This window comes from Miniopterus natalensis, chromosome 8, assembly GCF_054644295.1.
Source record: "Miniopterus natalensis isolate mMinNat1 chromosome 8, mMinNat1.hap1, whole genome shotgun sequence".
In the NCBI taxonomy this organism is placed as follows: Eukaryota; Metazoa; Chordata; class Mammalia; order Chiroptera; family Miniopteridae; genus Miniopterus; species Miniopterus natalensis.
In genome coordinates this window covers 15,393,319-15,413,501 of record NC_142088.1, presented here as the reverse complement: position 1 = coordinate 15,413,501, position 20,183 = coordinate 15,393,319, and the positions used below count along the sequence as shown (strand labels likewise).

The following is a 20,183-nucleotide window of genomic DNA, read 5'->3' as shown; positions in this document are numbered from 1 at the left end:
AAACAGGTGGTTAAAAGAGACACTTGGAAATAAATACTAATTACCAAGCCCAGGGTCTCTCATAGGCAACAAAGAAATAAAAACACCCAATTCAAAGCATGAGAGCATTTTAAAGCAATAAAATGCTTTATTATAAAGTGATAAGTATGATTAATAGGCATCAATCACCAGAGTTGTGCCCATCCAGATACAGGATCCTGAAGATGTATTCATATCAGAAATATCCATGAACTCTACACTTGAAAAGCGAGCATTAGTGGGAGTGCGGAAGTCCCCTACCATCTTGAAGAACCACCAGGGTAGGTAACAATGCACTTTAATTGATTAAAAACATCTTATTAGTAGCTAAAAGTGTTTTACAGTAATTCAACTACAACCACTTACACAATAAAGAAGAAAATGGCAAACAGAAAATTACAGATTACTGCAAAGGGTTCTTTTCCACATAAAAATGCAGATGACCTGTTATCATTAAATTGCTACTTACAGATACAAACACTTTCAGCTCAGTTAAGATTTAAGTACACTGCTTTCCTACATATGCCAGTTAAATATCATGAGCTTAATTTATAGAACCTTATGCTAAGCGAACTACATTTCATACATTTCCAAATAACATACAATTCTGTTGTAACATTTTTTTTTCTTTAAATAAAGAGAAACCAAGAAAGAAGCAACAAAAACATTACTTCTTAAGAAGATGATCTGTTACTGTTTGAACAATGGGGAGCTTTGGTATTCTCCAAGCTATTAAATACACTGCCTTATTTCTTGTAGCTATAGGAATGACTACAAAAAAATTGTTTGTAAAACTGGATAATGATTGCTGATCTAAAACTGCCTGGACACATTCAAACAATATTTCAAGAAAGGATTCAGATTAAAAAAATGGGGGAAAAGACCTTGGTAAAGGCTGTGTATCTGATCCTAGGTACTGTTCTAATAGTTATACCATGGACAAATGTGATAATTATCACAATCCCTCTAAGAAAACTGAGGTCTGGTCTCACAATCTAGGATAAGCAGAACTGCGTACCGTTTCCAGGATGAGCCATTTGGTTGGTGATCTTTGGGATTTAGCTACTGGATAAGAGTTGACTAAATGCAACAGCAGTATTACATCCCATTCCCATGTGTCTACTAAGTGGCCAGGTTATGATTTGAGAGATCTTGAGTCATGGAGATCAGAAATCTTCATTAGTCAAAATAATAATAATATAATAAATTTAAAACTATAAACTTTCTGAGCAGTACCTCTTACCTCATACTTCTTACCAACAAGTAACCAAAATAATCAAAGTGAATTTCAATTATATATATACATATAATCAAGATTCTCTACAATCTTTTAAAGTTTTCTGTAAAATCTATCTCTATATGAGTGACACTAGCCTGAAAAGATCTATTTTTATGAAGCCATGTGCTGTTTCTAAGTACTTGAAGCTTTCAGTGCAACAAAGAATTCTGTTTACAGTTAAGGGTCTAAGCTAGAACTAACTTTAGGGTATTTACTTAGTGGATAAAAAGACTAGCTGGGTGATCTGGACTCGGGTAACCTCAAAACACATAGCGCTGAAGTGATCACATCTGTGGGGTTAATCTGAGTAATAACATGCTGGAATACGGAGATATGGCTCTAATGTGTCCAGTCAGATAACCAGCATATTGTAACTCATATTTAAAAATCAATAGGCAACCTTCTTAACGGAGAGACTGGTATGTTTAAGGCAGTGTGCTAGCTAGCTTCTGTGGAAGAGAGAAACCAATATTTCTTGAATTTTTTCTTGAAATATGTTAGGCACTGTGACAGAAGCTTCACTAAAGCTATTTTATTAATCCTCACAACAACGCTAAGAGACAAGCGCAGACTTCCCCTGCGTTACAAATGAGGAAAGGAAGACTAACACTCAGCGCAGCCACGGTGTGAATCCAAGTCTGTTCAGCTCTCCAGCGGAGCTCAGGCTGCTAACCTCAGGCTGCAGAGACCACAGTCACTTTCCCTGCCCTCGGGAGATTCCAGTCACACAGGGCAGATAAGATGTCCTGACAAAATAGGATAGGAAGTGATACAGGTTTCCTAGATTTTGAGAGAAGAGGCCACTCCATGATAAAAAGATCATTTGGTTTTAAAGACCCATTGCACCGTCACTACGCTGACAGGAACCCTGACCCAAGAGGCGTTAAATTTTGGAGGTGTAGAGCAAAATGTGTATCTTTCAGTGATCTCATTGAGAGTCACAAAGATTTCTGCCCCTTTGAACCAAATGACCTATGGGTAGCCTGTTTACATCTAGTTTGCTATGAATTCTTTTTAAACAAATATCCAATTTTCTACTCCATTGTTCACGAGGTAAAAGGGGAAAGCTGAACATTAGTGTAGTTTGATACCCAATTCTCAGAATTCCGGATATTAAACAGAAATGCATTACGATGTAGGACACACAACATCGTGAGTATGGGAGTCTGTGAAATTTCAGAACCATACTGGGAATTCACTCACCAACACATCTAGTAAAGAAGTAAACAAGACCCTGCTAAAAGACCACTCTGGGCCAGGTCAGGAGGCAGGCACCCCTTGCAGTCAAATCCTGCCGCCAAACACACCTTCCGAAGGCCCATCTTCAAATGAAATGCGCTACCACCGCATAATCACCATTCCAATTATATCCCTCACAAACAGAGCAGGTTTATTTGTGATTCTATTTAATTAGGTACTTTTTGTTTGATTCCTTTAGTAATTGATTTCAATACAACAGAATTAATAATCGCCGCCTATCGGCACACACATTTCTTTTCAAACAAGGACTACCGGACAGCACTCAGAGGAAGAGCAAAACAGCCCGTCAGTGATGTAGATATCTCATGTGTTATCGGCAACGCTTTGGATGTTTTTTATCCTTGTTGATAAAAAGCAGACTAAAAGCAGGTCCTTCCGAGAAGGAAGACTATTTAATACAACGTGTTGGCGGGATCTGTTTCTTAGTTGTTTGATTCAAGTTTTTTCTCATACTCTTTTTATCTAACAACAACAAAAAATAATAGCTACCATTCTGGTTAACTCGCCACACGCCAGTCACCATTCCGGAGACTTTACATATATTATTTCCATGCTTGCCACTCTTCTGACAAGGCCGATATTAATATCTCTGTTTTACTAACTGAGACTCCAAGAGATGAAGTATCTGTCTAAGCATCACACATTTGATATATCTCAGGGCTCACTTTTTTATACTACAGAGGGAAGGGAAGAGGAAAACTCAATTCTTTAATTTAAAATATATATACAAGTTTATTATTTTCTAGTAACAAATAAAAAGCATTCGTAATGCCATGGAAGAGGAGATTCCTCTGAGACTGTATCGAGGTTAAGTTTTAATGAGCACATCCTACGTCAGATTCCAGAGCATTTCGAATAATATCAAGTATCTTGCAAACAAAATGCCACTTTTAACAGGCTTATAAAAAGTTTCTTTCCTTAAGCACGTTAAACATATACTCTGATCTTGTTTTTATTATTCATGCACTTAGTAAACCTTTCCTGTAACAATGACACATGTGTGAACTTCATCTCATGTCTGATAAATTTTTACTGCAGTATTACCACAAGGTTAATTCTAAAGAGTTCTAGCAGGGAAAAGCCCACCCGGGAATTCTAGGCCTCTGACACAGTAAGACCTCAAGAAAGTCTTTTTGAAACACTTGGGGCTCCTATCTTACGTACTTCAGAAGGAAAATGGAAAAACAGCAGATCAGAGAACAAAACCTGGATGCAAAACCCCATCTCATCTGCTCAATATCAAGTTCCTTCTTCACTGCCACCTTCCAAGAGGGAAAAAAAGAAAAGACAGCAGAGAAAGGCCTTACCGGGTCTCCCTAACTCAGGCTTACAGCAGGCTGATGGCTCCCTAACTCCCCAACGCTCTCTCCCACTGAAGTGAAGCAAAAAGGCAATTGAAGAGCAAAACCCAAGTTTACTGCATTAGTGATAATTTAGGAGCACAACCAGTTAGGATATTTCTCACACACTGTATATTCCACAGTCACTTTCACAAAGTATAGGAGCAATTGATTAGTCAAGGCAGTCATCAGTAATACCACTAGTCTCCAACAGCCAGCAATCTATATTGGCTTTTATACGGCTTCAGTCTTTCAAGCCTGGAACCCTTTTTTTTATTATTTTTAAAATATGTCTTTATTGATTTCAGAGAGAGGAAAGGAGAGGGAGAGAGAGAAACATCAATGATAAGTCATTGATCGGCTGCCTCCTGCGCGCCCCTGACTGGGGATCAGGCCCGCAACCCGGGCATGTGCCCTGACCGGGAATCAGACTGCAATCTCCTGGATCTTGGGTCGATGCTCAACCGCTGAGCCACACCCAGCCAGGCTATTCTTTCTTTCTTTTCAAGCTAGGTTTCTTTTATGTTTTCTACTTCACACCTCTGCTCTTTCCTTTCAGATAAAATGATTTTCACAGGTCCTACTCCCACTAGCAACATACCACAGCTGTCTTGCTAAAAACAATGTATCTTTATAAGATATACTCAGTGGAGTCTCAAATGACCATGAAAAAGAGACTAAATCTCTTTTTAAAAAGCAAACATGATTTGAGTTTCAAATGACCATGAAAAAGGGACTAAATCTCTTTTTAAAAAGCAAACATGATTTCCTTCCTTTTTTTAACGACCAAGTAATATTCCACTCTGCAAATGTACTACAGCTTTTTAATCTACTCATCCACGGATGGACACTGGATGGACCTGGAGAGCATTATACTAAGTGAAATAAGCCAATAAGAGAAAGACATGTACTGTATGATTTCATTTACATGTGGAATCTAATAAACAAAATAAACTAACACACAAAATAGAAACATACTCACAGATAGAAAACAGACAGCTATCAGAAGGGAGGGGGGGGTTGTGGGGCTGGGTGAAAAGGTGGAGGAATTAAGCAAAACAACAACAAACAAAACCTAGGCAGAGATAACAGTAAGGTGATTAGCAGAGGAAAAGGGGGAGGGGGGAGGTAGAAGAGGTTATAGGGGGATAAATGATGATGAAAGAAGTTGTGACTTGGGGTGATGACCACATAATATACTGTACAGATGATGTTTTACAGAATTGTAACCTGAAACGTATAAATTTTATTAACCAAAGTCACCCCAATAAATTCAATACAAGAAAAAAGTAAACATTATTATTATATACAACATAGGACAGAGAACCTAAATGTAAGTTTTAACTTACTCTACTCAGATTTTTTCTGGAATCATAATGTTACAGTGTCTCCTTATCATCACCAGAAGTACACTTGTATGTACATTGTTTACATCTCCTGCTAGGAATGAATATCATTTAAAAAAAATACATTCCACTGTATTATAGCCATTAAGAAAATACCTTATATTCAGACTAAATCTAAAATAATAATGAGTAAGCCTGTCGACAGCATTGGTAATGACAATACCCTTGACCAATATTTATCACCAATGGCAGTAGTCCATTTCGATGAGTCAATAATATCACTGAAATTTCAAGGTTAGACTTATATTGTCAGAGATACCATCAGCTCTCTTCCAGAATAACTCCATACTTTATTTCTTTGAGAAGATAGTTGACTGTTTTAGTTTTAGTTTGGGGTTTTGTTTTTTTTTAAATATATCTTTACTGATTTCAGAGAGAGGAAAGGAGAGGGAGAGAGAGAGATAGAAACATCAATGATGAGAGAGTCACTGATCGAGCCCACAATCCGGGCATGTGCCCTGACCGGGAATCAAACCCTGATCGCCTGGATCCTAGGTCGACGCTCAACCGCTGAGCCACGCACGGCCAGGCTTAGTTTTTTTAATTGTACAAGTAAAAGATCTTCTGGGGAAAATAAGATCCAACTAATGAAGATCGATTTAGAATAAAAAAGTACCCAGTTTACCCTCACATACAGCAAAGTAAACCCTATCAATAGTTCAACATTCCCTTCTTGTACCTACTTACTCTTTGCATTTATAAGCATACACATGTGCATACACAATACACACGCTTTTGAAATATAAATGGCACTTTCTCTATACATCCAGTTGTATGAAAGCAATTGTTTAGTCAACTACAGTTTCTCTGATTTGCTGAAAATATAGTATCTCTACCAATCTGTTACCAGCTATTGGACTCAAACTGTGAGGCCAACTAAAACTACTCAAATTCATAAAAAATGTGTTATGCAAACAGCCTTACTACAATAACAATTTACATATAATAATTCATTTTAAATTGTGTTTTGTTGGGGGGCAGGAGGGTGTTTCCTCTTTGTTTATTTTTGTTTTCAAGAAACTGAATCCAAAAACTGTCATTAGGTCATTCATCTGTCACAGTTCAGACAGATGGCGATGTGTAATTCATATTTTGCGAGTTTAAAAACAGCAGACTCACAAAAATATCTCATATTTCGTTTTCTAGTTCTCAGTTATATCCAAACAAAATCTATTACTCCTCTCAATATTCTGCAAACAGAATTTATTTTATATTTCTAAATATTATATTAGAATCAATGTTTTTAAAGTGTTTGTAATTTTAAAGCAGTACCTAAAATGATTAAGTACTATTTCCTACTTTTAATACCTAAGAATACTTAATCTAATTTCTAATGATCTAAGTAATCATTTCCAATACAAACAAATGGACCTATTTTAATCAGTAATTAAACATATATCTTCAAGCCTAAAAGGTATAGATAAAAATGGTCCTTTTTCAGTCAAAAAGGTAACATATATTGAAAATAAGGCAATCTATGTCTGACTATCTATATGATAATTAACATGTCTGATTAAAAGACTTGTACGACATGTCTTATAAAAGAAATAGATTTCTGTATGTAAATATTACTTGCTAATGTTTGTTTTAAACACACACAAAACAGTTAGGATCTTCATGAAAACTACCATAACAGAAAATGTTTTATATAGTTGTAGGAGAAGTGATGCCTCTTTAGAACTAAACCACAAATTCTTAAAGTTAATTCAAGAGAAACAGCAATGCAGTACCCTAGCACTTCAAAATATGACCAGGCCCTGCATACTGATGTCTTAGTAAGAAGTAAGTAGAGCTGACATGGTCAGGCGTACACTACCATGATAATATGAGAGCAATGACAAAAACGTCAAAGGTGCAGACACCGGAATGTTAATTTATTAGAACGTGACTTTACACTGATTATGTGCTTCTCAAAATATCTGCAGTGTTTGAGAAAAGTTAATGGAAGCATTTCATTTTGTACATGCTACTAAAAGAAATTTTAAAAAAGTGATAAAGAACTGATTTTAAAATTATAAGCATGTGGACTATAAACTCTAAATTTGCTATATAAAGTTATTAGTAACGACAATGATGATAATAACTATAAAACCTTTATGGAAACATTTATATTAACTTTGATTCCACTGAACTTTGATTCTATAGAATCAGAAAACTTAAGAGCTGTTTAGAATCTTAGAGATCACCTTTTTGGTGCTGATCTAAAGATTACAAAGTCTTTTTTGGAGTAAGACGTGCATATCCAAACAGAGAAAATAAATGCATATCCAAACAGAGAAAATAACAAGAAATCAGGATTTCAGAGTTATTTCAACATCTAAGGAATCAAGTTTCCAAATTTCCTCAAATAGGCCAGAAGTACATCATTTAAATAAACATGTGCAACACGTTAATCATAAATAGTCCCTTAATTCAATGAATCATGACTGGGTTTCTACAATGCACCAGTATGACACTCTATATTGGGGGTGAAGAGAGAAATGAGGTATGGCTATCTTCCTCAAAGACTTGCATCTGCGAAATTTCCAATGAACGTCTTTGTAATCAATGTATGGCCCTAAAATAAAGCTGTACGTATGCTCTGAAAAATATTCTTACATTCACACTCAGTCTTTAAGATAGCCTTCCCTATTTACTAACCTAAAATACTATCATTTTTCTATAAAATCTCTTTGCTGTAGTCAGGCTACTACTTCAATGCTTTCATGAGACTGGTATGCTGCTTGCTCCTGCTGACCTATAAACTAGCTCTTCAGAATCCCCAGCTAACTTAAGGTGTCTTTCTCAGATGGCAGTGCTATTTTCCACCTTCATCTATAATAGATATTAATACCTCTTAAACCACATCACCCATCAACATTCCTGTGAATGGAAGTCTGAAGTGATGGTAACAGTTGGAGTATTCTTTATAGGTGTCATCAGGTTGCTTTCACAGAGTTAAGCTATAAAATCAGCATTTAATAAATGTAAAATTACATTCAAGAAAATGAATGGATCCTACGCCTGCAAGAATTGGTTGTAACCTGATTATATATAGTAATATAAGTTAAAGACCGAAACTGGGGGATTTAGCCAAGGAAGCTGAGAAAAAAAAGAAATGAAGTATTTTGGCTGAGCCTATATCTAGAGAATCTAAAACCATGTCCATCCAAGGAAGAATGAATTGGATGAAGGACTTTAACCATGTGGATCCAACGGCAATGCATCTCTAATGTGATGCTGAACATATGAGGCTCTCTTAGTTGGATGCCATTAAATATTTGAATTACATAACTAACTCCCTTCATACTGATTCCGTGATACAAATGATCTTCTCTGATTACCCATATAGATGGGTTCGCAATAACAAAATGATTTGGTCAAGCCAACTGGAGTGATTCAGACCCTGTGTTAATTGGTTGAGGTGGGGTGGGAGGGGGGAGTTGTTTTATTTGTAGCCAAAGTGTAGACACAAATTGGCATTCTGATTTTAAAGACCAATTTTATAGCATTGTTTAATGTGAGCCAACCCTGAGATATGGGTCTACTGTAAATGTGCCGCCCATCAAGTTTAGGAACTTGCAGGGCTGAGAGCCAAATCTTGCATTACAAAAAATTTCTTGTGGAAATGTTATCCTGAGGGAACCTATCTTAAAAGCTGGTTGTATTTTTGTCAGTTTCATGGTGCATTTTCAAATTTATACATTTTTTAAGAACTCTTGATGGTAAAAGATGAGAAGCAATTCATTCATCTATAATGGATGTGAATCACGATGAGCACATCACACTTTTTTGCTTATACATGCAATAGGATTATCTCAAGTAAATATCCCAAAAAAGTCTCAAATAAAACATGAATTCTCTTGAACCCTGAAAGACAACGTCTTCCCCTACCAAGAACACTAACGTATTTCTTGTGCCCCAGCACCAGTGGTGCATCACGCAAAGCAAGTGCTTAATAAATGTTGGCTGGATCAATGTCTGAAAGATGAAAAACATCTCTCTAGAGAGTTCTGAATCTCCACATACAGGAACTCTCAGATGAAGTATTTCCATCATTAACATTCATTTGGAATTCCATGGTGTCTAGGATAATCAGAGCTCACGTTTTTAAGACGAAGTTCCATAACAGGTATTTTTGAGGCAATAAATGTGTTAGTTAAGATTTTCTTTTTTATATTACACTTTTCCTTCTAAGTAATTTTACCCCAGGGGGCACAATACCATAAGCTTTTTACAAAATTAAGTATACACCAAACCATTTTCAAATAATATATATCATGTATGTATATTTACCTCAAAGTTTCAAAAAGGCTCTGGACAAAATTATTAAATTCCTCCACTGTTAATTAATGTGGCAGAACTGGTCAATATGTAGTTAAAAAATCATTCCTTATATATTTGAAGTTATATACTTATTTATAAGGAATTAGGTTACAGAATAAAGAAAAATCATTACAGTTAGAGGCACTGGGGTATATGGCATAGGTTAGCCTTATGATTTTTTAAAATGTATAACCATAAAAGTTATGATATTAAATATATCATAAAATTTTTAAGGAGAAGGGCTGGCATATTTTGTTTAAAAATTAGTGAGTCAATCACATCAACTAATCCAACATCTGAGACTAGCATAAAAGGACTCCATTAAGCAAAGAGAGTTCATTAAAACCTGTGCTCATACATTTCAATACAGAATTTTGATTTAATGGAGCAGTGAGGGGAGTACAGTCACTGATCAAATACTGAAAATTACTTCGGAAAGAATTTTTAAGAAATACTAAACTATTGTTAAAGTAATACAGGAGGGAATGAAACCAAACCACAAGATACATATTAGATTTCTCTAATTAGGAAAATTCACACTTGAGTCTTATCTATCCACCTGCCTGATTGCTATCCTCTCCCAAATTCTACAGGTACTTCAAGCGCTCTGTTTTAGTTAAATCTAGAATTAAACTAAATATTTTCCTGGAAACCTGTTCCAGTATTTCCTATCTCACCTGAGGGAATGGATCACCATCTCTCCAATAATTTAGGGGTCATCATGGACTTCCTCCTCTCCTTTATCCTGCTATGGGAGTCCTGTCCACTGGGAGCTACTGTACTTCCCAAATCCCTCTCTTCCTTACTGTCCCCGTTACCACTGGCTCTCATGGCTTCTCTCAATCATTCCAACAGCCTGCTAGAGAAGCCCCTGCCTCTCGTCTGTTCCCCACCCAAATCTTTTTCCCCACACTGCAGCCAGCGTATCCACGTCAATCAAAAGACAAGTCATCTGCTTTGACTGCCTTGAAAATGAATGAAATCCGAGTCTCCTCGTATACAAGATATGCCATTATCTTACCCTGATTAATTCTCCAGAGTCATCTCTGGCCTCAGATTCCTAGATTCCAACTTTACAAATCCAAAAATACCAGCCCGCTTGTATTTCCCAGAACACATCTGTTATTTCTCAGCTACCACTGTGGGTGAGTTTACTGAAAAAGCCTTCTACTTCTCTCCTAAGTCCTATTCATTTAATAAGTCTCAGCTCAAGCAGCCTCTCCCTGTAGGAAGCCTTCGGAACTAGTACCCTCCCCAGCCCATTCCCCATAATAACTAGAGCACTGCGCTTACCATAGTATAATGCCCTATTTAGGTGTCTGTCTCAAACTAGGGGGTGGGCTCCTGGCCGACAAGGACGGTGTACTATTCACCTTTGGATTCGCCTTACAGGGCCTGGCACATAAAAAGGTAGCCTATCAGTATTTGTTGAATTAATCAACTAGAACCATACAGCAATATGATGAATGCATATAAGTGATCATTATATGTTACACTTACTTCACATTTAAAACCCCTGAACTACTACCCGCCAAATGCACAATTAGCAACAATCAGGCATACCACTTGATTAATATTATCAAAATGAGAATTTATAGTACTGCCAGTGGCATCAATACAGTGAACTTTTAGATGCCAACTTTCTAAGAAAGAATTGATTCTAGATATGGACAGGTTACTCTATTAAGAGGACTTTTTCTTTTCCATTCTTAATACTGTGTCTTTGCAGCACCAACAGTAAGTAATGCTTTTTCTTTACATATCACCAAAAACATAAAATACAGGAACATTAGAACCCAATATAAAGAGTTTCTAATATATAGACAAACTCTACTTCTTTCTTAACCAAAATCTTCATAGATGCTTTAAATAATACAGGGGTCTTTCCTTCAGTTCTTACCCTAAATTATTAGCAATGCCTGCCTCTGTTCCATAGACCTACGTAGTAAAAAGGAAAGAAGAAAAGACCTGGATTTCAAACAGATCTGGATTTGACAGCAAACTCTTTTCCTTATGAGTCATCGGACAATGAAAAAGTAACTCGACTGCTCTGATAGCTGCAGTGATTATTTATTGGATAAGCCAGAAACTGTGCTAAGCATTTTGAATAGACTGACTCATTCCAAACCTCACAAAAGTTCACTGAATAGCCATTGCTTATCCCCATACTACAGATAAGGAAACTGGAGCTCAGGGATGCGAAGCAGTATGTCTAAGTTCACACAGTAAGTTAGTGGCCAAGTAAGAATTCTAACACAGGTCCATATAGCTCCAAAGCCTTTATTTTTAACCATTTACAATCTACTGCTACTGAACCTCAGTTTTCTGTATTATAAAAGGGAGTAAAATACTATGGATGCATAGAGTGTAGTGCTGGGAGCATCCTAAGTACACTCAGAAATTATGCCCCCCCTTCCCTTCTCTAGTTCCAGTAGTGATTAAACATTAAAAATAAGGGAATAGTTCCTAAATACTCCTTACCTATTTCAAAGCAGAAATATTCTCAGTATTGATTAATTCACAAGGGGGAAAGACTACCAGATCAATAAGTATATTTGATATAAACAGACATAAAGGGAAAGAGCAAAAAACAACATATTTTACTCATTTCAGGACTGACTCTGCTATTGATCTTTCAGAATAAGATCAACATGTATCAATATTCAAAGCTGGGGGAGATAAGCATGAGACCCAGAGGTCTCAGTTCACTAGGGCTTGAAGGAAGACTCCCAAAAGAAATTAATTAATCTGGTTACATTTTTTTTTAAATGTACTTTCCATGGAGAAGACTGATTTGGGAAAAAAGGCAGTAAGGATAACACTTCTATAACAAGTTGTTTTGTTTTTCGAAGACAGACCTTTATTCTTACTCTAAAGCAGCCTAAAAATGGGGGGAAGGGAGAAATGAGGTACAAAGTAAAAAAATACAGCATTTTTTTCTGTTAATTCCCTGCACATATATACTTTCTTTGGTTCTTTTTCTTTTTTTTTCCTTTGGGTATCTAGCCATGACACTTACCTCTGACGAGGTGTAAAAAATTCAAATTTAACTTTTTAAGAAAAATTTTCTAACAAGTTAAAACTAAGATATGTTGAGTATCTTAACACAAACCTCAGTACTACAAGAAAACAGTGAGTTTTTCCATCAAGCCCACCCGATGTGTATTAGGGTGTATGCTCCAGAAACCCAACCAAGGGTGACTGCCAAACTAAGCTACGGAACACAACTCAGAAAGCTGGTGAATCCCATAATATAAGTTATTTTTTTAAAGTGCACTAGAGCAAGAGTATCTGATATTACTCCACCCTCATAATAATCCTCTTCTACTTCTGTAATACTGCTCTTGTCACTAAAACATGGGTCAGCATTGGACATGGTGGGCATCCTGAGATAATGACTTTACAGAGAAATATCAGTTAAGCAATCCAACTAACTTACAAGGTAATATCACAGTTTTATGTCCCAATCCTGACAACGTCCTTTTCTAAGGGACCTAACAGGCCGACTGATTTCTTTAAGCTTCCATTTCCACATATGAAAAATGGAAATCACAATACACTTCTGCTTCACTAGGTTCTAAAAATGGAAACGAGCTAAGAAAAAATATATATATAAAGCCGAAGCACTCTGAAAAGAATAAACTAGATTCCCTGACCTGATTATTGGTCAGAGTCCTGTAAAACTAGAATTACTACTTCTTCCAATTCCATACATGCCATCTGGCCATCAAACTGACTGATAAATAGTATTGACTGCGAACTTGATCCATGCAAAGATTTTAAAGTCATAGAAGCGAAGTTTGTGTCAGGATGTATTTTCATACCATTTAACTACCTTCAAATACAATTTACTCACTGGCATTACAAAAGTAAAGGATAAGAAAAATTAAATTAATTACAATTTTCTGAACCTTAAAATTTGTCTTTTTTCCAAAATAGTCAGCAGCAGGTATAGACCAGTTTGAAACCGATACTGAAGCAACTTCGCAACAATTGGAAACGAGCTAACCCAGAAACAGAAGGCATCACACAGCAAGTCTCATCTGATGGGCCGAAATACAATATGGATTATTTTTATATTGTTCTGTCTGAGTTGTCTGTCTCAGATTCTTAACTTCCAGAAGCTATTTTTAAAATAACTTAACACTGTGTATTTCCAGTAGCCATCAAGGCACATGCTGTCATCCCTGACACCGAAGATTGTCAGCAGACTCAACATGTACACTAATGATCTCAGGCAACGATGCTCATCTTCTAATCAAAGGGATCCTTATTCCAGAAGAAAAAGTCTAACATTCTCTAAGAAAAACCATTCTAAAACACAGGACGTAGTCATTACAAAAGGTTAAGATCACTAACACTTCTTACTTCTTTTTAAGATGATCCTACATGCTGAATTCTAAAACCCCAAACTGTCAGGCATGATAGCCTTTTTAGTTCTGTCCCACGTTGCCGATGCTCTCTTCTAGCCCTGTCAAATAATGATAGCTGCCGTCATTATTTATTATACCGTAGCTGGCAGCAAGTTGTACATATATTCTTCATCTTAGAATAGTCATCGAGTAACCTAACAAATGACTGGGACCTTACAGTAAAGCTGACCACTTTCCTAGCCCCCACATAAGGCGGCTCTCACATCTTACCACTACTTTACTGCCAGAATAGTCGTTATTTTGTAAAAGTCAAAGGTTTTAATTCTTTTATGTTTTTTCTAGACTTGTTTTAAAATAACTTTTCCTCCTACACATACACTCCTGTCTGCTACTAGAGGCTATCTACCGGAAAGATTTTCACATTTTCTTTTGGCTTTAATACTTTCAATCAAAATTGCAATTCTGTTTTTGGAAGCAACGGCCCTTCAGGAAGTATCTATGAAGATATTAAAAAATGCAGAAAGTAAATTAAGTTCTTTTCATTTAATGAAATCAAGAATGTAAAGGCATTTACGAAAACCAGTGATCTCAGACACAAGTGATTTGACAGGTCACACACACACACATACACACACACACAAATATTTCAAGTTACAAGAAAATATGAGTGACAGATTCTAGGTCTCTTGTTCAAATTAATAGACAAGAGTCTCTCTCTACCACTTTTTGCTCTGGCAATCTCAAATGCTGATATTCTCCTAGATCTAACAGAAAGGAAAAATGGGTATCTTCTCCATCTAACACCTAAGTGGGTAACCTAGATACTGTAAATAGAGGCCACATAAAGGATGCAAGACAGCTCTGAAGTGAGAGCCAAAATATTTAACCTGCAACGCTTTGGAAAGGAACGCGAAAACACGTGCAGCTTAGCCAAAAACCGTACTAACACAAAATTGCCACGGGCTAGTAAGTTTAAAACAAAACAACAAAAAGTCCTCTTTACCAAACACAGTTTTACTGCTATTGGATGTGAAAAGCCCAAACGTCAAAAGTGCAGCTCTTATTTGTTCAAACTGATCATGTCTGCACTCTGCACTAAATATTTAAAATAAATGGGTGAACTGCCTTTCTGAAGCCAGTACTCGCTAAACCAGAATCAAATTAACAAATAAAGGAGGCAATTAACCAATTAAAGAACATTTTCCTGCTGATATTCTAGTGCTGTCTAGGGGACAACAGTCAAAAGTCTACGATCAGCATTAATATCCACGCCCTATATTCAATGTTTCTAAAGCCAGTAGGTAAATAGTTGGCTAACAGAAATCACACACTCATCTGTCTTTACTCTTTAGGGAACTATACAACAATTATCTGAGAAATAAAAATCAATTCTACCAAAGAACTAGTAACACTGTTAAAATGTAAAAATTGTGCTGCCTACTTTACAGTAATAGTATAACTTTTATGAAATCAATAGCCAACTAGCAAAAATAAGTTAATGCTACAAGATCCATTATAAGACATTAGCACTATAATTTAATACACATTCACTCACTAACTATTAATTTTTCTTTCTATGTGATAAAGGAATTTCAATGACTGCTTCTAGAATGAAATCTTCCTAGGAAGTGTTTCCATTAATAAAAAGAAAGAAAACTATTAAATAAGTAAATTCACATAGTTTAATCAAAAATTCAAGTCAATAGCTAGAATCACTTAAAGTTAATGGATTGTAAAATGTATTCAACAGTACTCTATATACTTTTGCTTATAATTCAGGAGTCTTTACTACTTCCAAAGCTGGTAGCTTTATAGTAACTTCTAAGTTTTGAGAACTGTAAGAGGAAATTTGGAAGGAAAATTTTTACTCTCCAGATAACGAGAATTAACCCAAGGATGTGCTCATAATTCAGTAAATGATTCAATTTTCTTTAGTTATTAAATCTTCACTTTTTTAAAAAACAGGAAAGAATGCCTTTCCTTCACATACCACCCAAACAGAAAACTTCTAAGTTAAATGAAGTTAAATATAAGGCAGACATGCTTTCTATACAAGAATATAACATATACCAAAACTATAAGGGAAACACAAGATTTCAAATTATGTTTGAGTAGGAATAATAGAGCATTTGCTCTTGATCAGTAAACTGATAAAATATTATAACAGGAAAAAAACCATATTCTTAAAGTATTTTGTCTCCTGTCACTGACAGCATGCAAGTTGCTCTTTTATTACATGAAAGCATTTACGACATCAATGAATGACTCTTCATCAAAAATAGTAACGAAAACCGTATATTCCAATAAGTTCAAAACATCCTTCCAAATTTTCTCAGTTCTTCTCTGGACAATCCGAAACAAAACGCTTTCACTTTGTTAGAGAAATTGATGTAAATGAGTCCCACAAATTTTCAATTACACTTCACATCCAACACTTTGGAGGAGAAACTTTCACATTTTAAAAAAAAAAAAAAAAAGGCAACACTGCAATTCTACCACTGATGGATTAGCTTTGCACCAAGGCAATATAAAATTATTTCACTTTTTTATTGTGAAGAGTCCTTTGGAAGTGACGTGTTTCCATCTTTTTTTTCAATCCAGCAACAACAACAAATCTAGCCATAAACCTGACAAGTCAAAACAATAACCAGAAAAGCCTAACATTTCTTACCTGATACAGGTAAGCACCAGCTCCCAAATGCCACCTTGGGATAGTTCAGACTAGTAAGCAGACTCATGTTTTATGATACTAGAATGAACAGGAATAAATCTCTGTTGTTCTTTCCTTAGCAAAATCTATAGCAGCAGCTACACCACAATGTGAGAGGACCCCACAGACCTAACAAATTCAAGGCTGTCGCTAGAGAAATAGGGGAAAAAAACATAAAAAGAAGACTTACTGCTTGTCATGTGACTTGGTGAGGCATGCTGTCCATTGGGTGTGTTTGAGGTGAGGTCAATTGCCATATTGGAGTGCTCCCTTTCAGGTGAAAGCTCATTGTCACCTGCTTTCACAAAATAAAATCTTTTGGTTTCTGTTCATTGTCACATAAAATCTAATTACCAACTTTGTTTCATGCAGTGGCACGAATAGCCTTGAATTTTTAATGTAATACGTTTTTCCTTAAAAGAAACTATAAGGAAATATCATTTAGAAATATAGAATAAATGAATGAAATGACGAAAAGCCACAACCTGCCCACAGTAAGAAAATTACAAAATTTCATTATCACAATAATCTTAACTGTAAAATAAGAGGAATTGGGAGCAGTTGATTTCTAAAGTATTCTTTAGTTGAAAAAAAACCAAGTTTCTTTTAAAATCTAATTTAATCGTTGAGCATACAGTATTTGTAATGAGCATTTTCCAAAATGCTGAGAAGTTGGATGTGTGAAAGGAGAGTTGGCTAAAAACACGTCTACTTAAGGAAGCTACTAACTCTATTTAACAACATGTGTCTGAAAAATTAGGCTGCAGAGTAGTAAATATTTAGTACATGCCGTATTAGTAGACATATATGTAACCTGACCTACTGCAAACTTAGGTAAAGTAACCGAGTAGGAAAGCGTGGATCTGCTAAGCTCCTACTGATTTACATGTTATCCTTAATATAGTAAGTATATTCCTATACCTCCTTCTATTTCACTGTATGCTGTTACTTTATCCAACTCATTTAAAGGTGAAACTGTGAACAGATAGAAAATAAGACAGAATCCGTGATAAAGACTTACAGTTGAGAAGTTAAAACACAGGCAATACAAGAGCATCATTTTATTACCAATAAAAAAAAAGTAATGAAAATGAATACTTACATGTTATATAGCCATCAATAGCCTCTGTTTCCATAGTCAAAGTGCAGTGCTGCAATACAAAAGATTATACCCTTAACACAATGATTCCTTTCAATCCTGCCATTAAATGCTTAACTTATTTTGAAGCTCCAAGCAGTTAGCCCATGTTGCTGCGGCTGCAACCTGTGACCAAGAAACATACTACAGTGTACTGTATGTGCTCATTTGCAAGTCACTGAACTCTTTCTGCAAATGATCTGATTCCTGCTGGAGATAGGATAGGAAAGATAAGTGCGCTGTGAGATGGGCTGTAGTGAGAGGGGAATGGCTCTCCTCATCAGAATTTACTTGGTTCAAAGCAAAAAAAAAAATTGGGGGGGGGGGCTCACATCTCAAACGTGCCAGCTTTAAATGAGATTTAAGTATTTTACCACTCACTCCTTCCCACAGTCGCACTGCAGTGTGAGGACTTCCCTAGTATACAGATAGCTCTATTCACAATTGTTGCAAGTTGGTTCATCATGTTCTAAGAGGGAGGGGAGAGGGCAAACATACGTAAGAAAACAAAACAAAACATAAAACTTAGTGCCCAAGTGTGTCTCTAAGGTTTCTGCAGCACTCACCCAACTCCCGAACCCGTATTGACATTTTAGCCTACCCCAAGTTCTGTGTAAGCACCTGTTCAATGTAACCTTAATTTCCTGCCAGACCATGGTAGGAGGCGAATGCCAAGCTTACTTAATACATTCTGATTTTGAAAATTTCATAAACTTTTTTGCAGTTGGGGAGGGAATCACTTTTGTTAAAGTTTGGGGAATTGTTCTCGTACACCAGTGACGCAAAACAAAAACTTAATTCTCAGAAACAAAAGTAAATTGCATGAGATGACACCCCCTAGCTTTGATTTCACATAATGAAAAGGTCGATAAGCTAACTGTATTCTTTGAAGGAAAAAGTTTAAAGAATTGACATGTCCTGAGGAGGTTTTTACTTATTTTTTTTTCCCTTTGGCCCTGGTCCTTTTTGCCTTTAGTTTCAAAACTCTCACTGCACCAGCAGCTAAATTATTCACAATGAGCCATTTCTGTATTGATCGCCAAGTATATTTAGCCCTGGCTCCTGGAATTTCTCCATTACTTACTGGAAAACAGGCAGCTTCACTTCTTGTCTCCAAAACCACTTCCCTTCTCCCTCCCCTCCCCTTCTTCACCACCACCCTCCCTACCCCCCCCCAAAAAAAACTTTTCTTTCTTTCTTTATGGAATAGTCAGATCAAATTCCCAACTCAGCCACTACATAGCACTTAGATTTCAACCTGCTGTACTGTTATCAAATTCTTTCAAATTATGATTACATAAAGGCTTTAAAGAAAGGCATCCGTAAAGTTTACCAGGGGCGCAGTCTCCTCGGATATCTTACGAATGAGTTTCTCTCTTTAAAAACGTACACATTTATAAGACACACACACATATTAAAAAAACAAAAAAAAAAAGAAAAAGAAAAGAAAGAAAGAAACGTCAGGAAGAAGCGAAAGAAGTCTGCCCCATCCCTGAAACGGTCATTAACCCTCAGGGAAGGAAAGAAAGAGGCAAGAGGGGGAAGAAACGAAACGTACATACAAAAGAAATTGTCCTTGGATTAAAAAAGATTCATCACCATTTCCAGCTCTGCCGGGAGATCTCAGCTTCTTCTAGCCCCTCAAAGAGGAGGTGACAATGTCGGGCTGAAGATGAACGGAGGGAGAGAGAGAGAGAAGTTTCCGCGCCCCCCCTGCTCTCCCCCCCCGCCCCCTCCGAGCCGAGCCCCCCGCAGAGCTCAGGGCGCGGAGGCCGGGCGAGCGCGGCGCAGGTGGGTCATCCGAGCGCAGACCCGGCCAGCAGCTCGGCGGGCGGATCAACAAAACCGGCCGCGAGCCGAGGCTCGCTCCCCGCCTCCCCTCCCCCGGCCCTGCGGGATGGGCGAGTAGGAAAAGTCACTCAGGAATGGCACCGCGTACTTTCAGGAAAGAGGAAAAGAGAGGGAGAGGGAGAGAGGTCAGTCAGTGCCACAGCCATGCGATTAACGAGAAGAGAAAAAACTTGATCCACCGGTTCTTTAAGAATCGACCCAAAGCGAAGACGAGAAAACTGGAAGGAGGGGGGCGGGAGGGGAGGGCCGGCCAGGCGGGACCCGGCGAGCGGCCCGGGCCAACTTCGCCAGGCGGCTGCTCGCCCTTGGCCGGCAGATAAATTCACACATACACCTCGATTCCATCGCTTTCGCCCGCGCTGGAACCTGTCAGAGTGAATTCCCTGCTGCCTGTTTGCATGTGTCATACCTGGGTTTTGTTTGTTTGTTTGTTTAAAATCAAATTCCAGCAGGACCTGGATAGTCCCTCCTCGCTGGACAGCTGCAGTGTGTGCCAAGCTACC

General features: G+C 37.1%; 1 protein-coding gene across 1 annotated transcript in view; it reads right to left on the bottom strand.

The window, feature by feature from the left end:
• The window catches only part of IKZF2 (IKAROS family zinc finger 2), a 134,966-nt gene extending 115,559 nt beyond the window's left edge, over positions 1-19,407 (bottom strand). Inside the window, exons 1-3 of the mRNA XM_087819606.1 lie at positions 19,388-19,407; positions 17,794-17,842; positions 16,882-16,986 (exon numbers count right to left, since the gene is read on the bottom strand). Of these exons, the coding sequence (XP_087675732.1) occupies positions 16,882-16,986; positions 17,794-17,827 (139 nt within the window). The 5' untranslated portion in view covers positions 17,828-17,842; positions 19,388-19,407. The remainder of the gene's footprint in view (positions 1-16,881; positions 16,987-17,793; positions 17,843-19,387) is intronic.
• Positions 19,408-20,183: the final 776 nt, after the last annotated feature.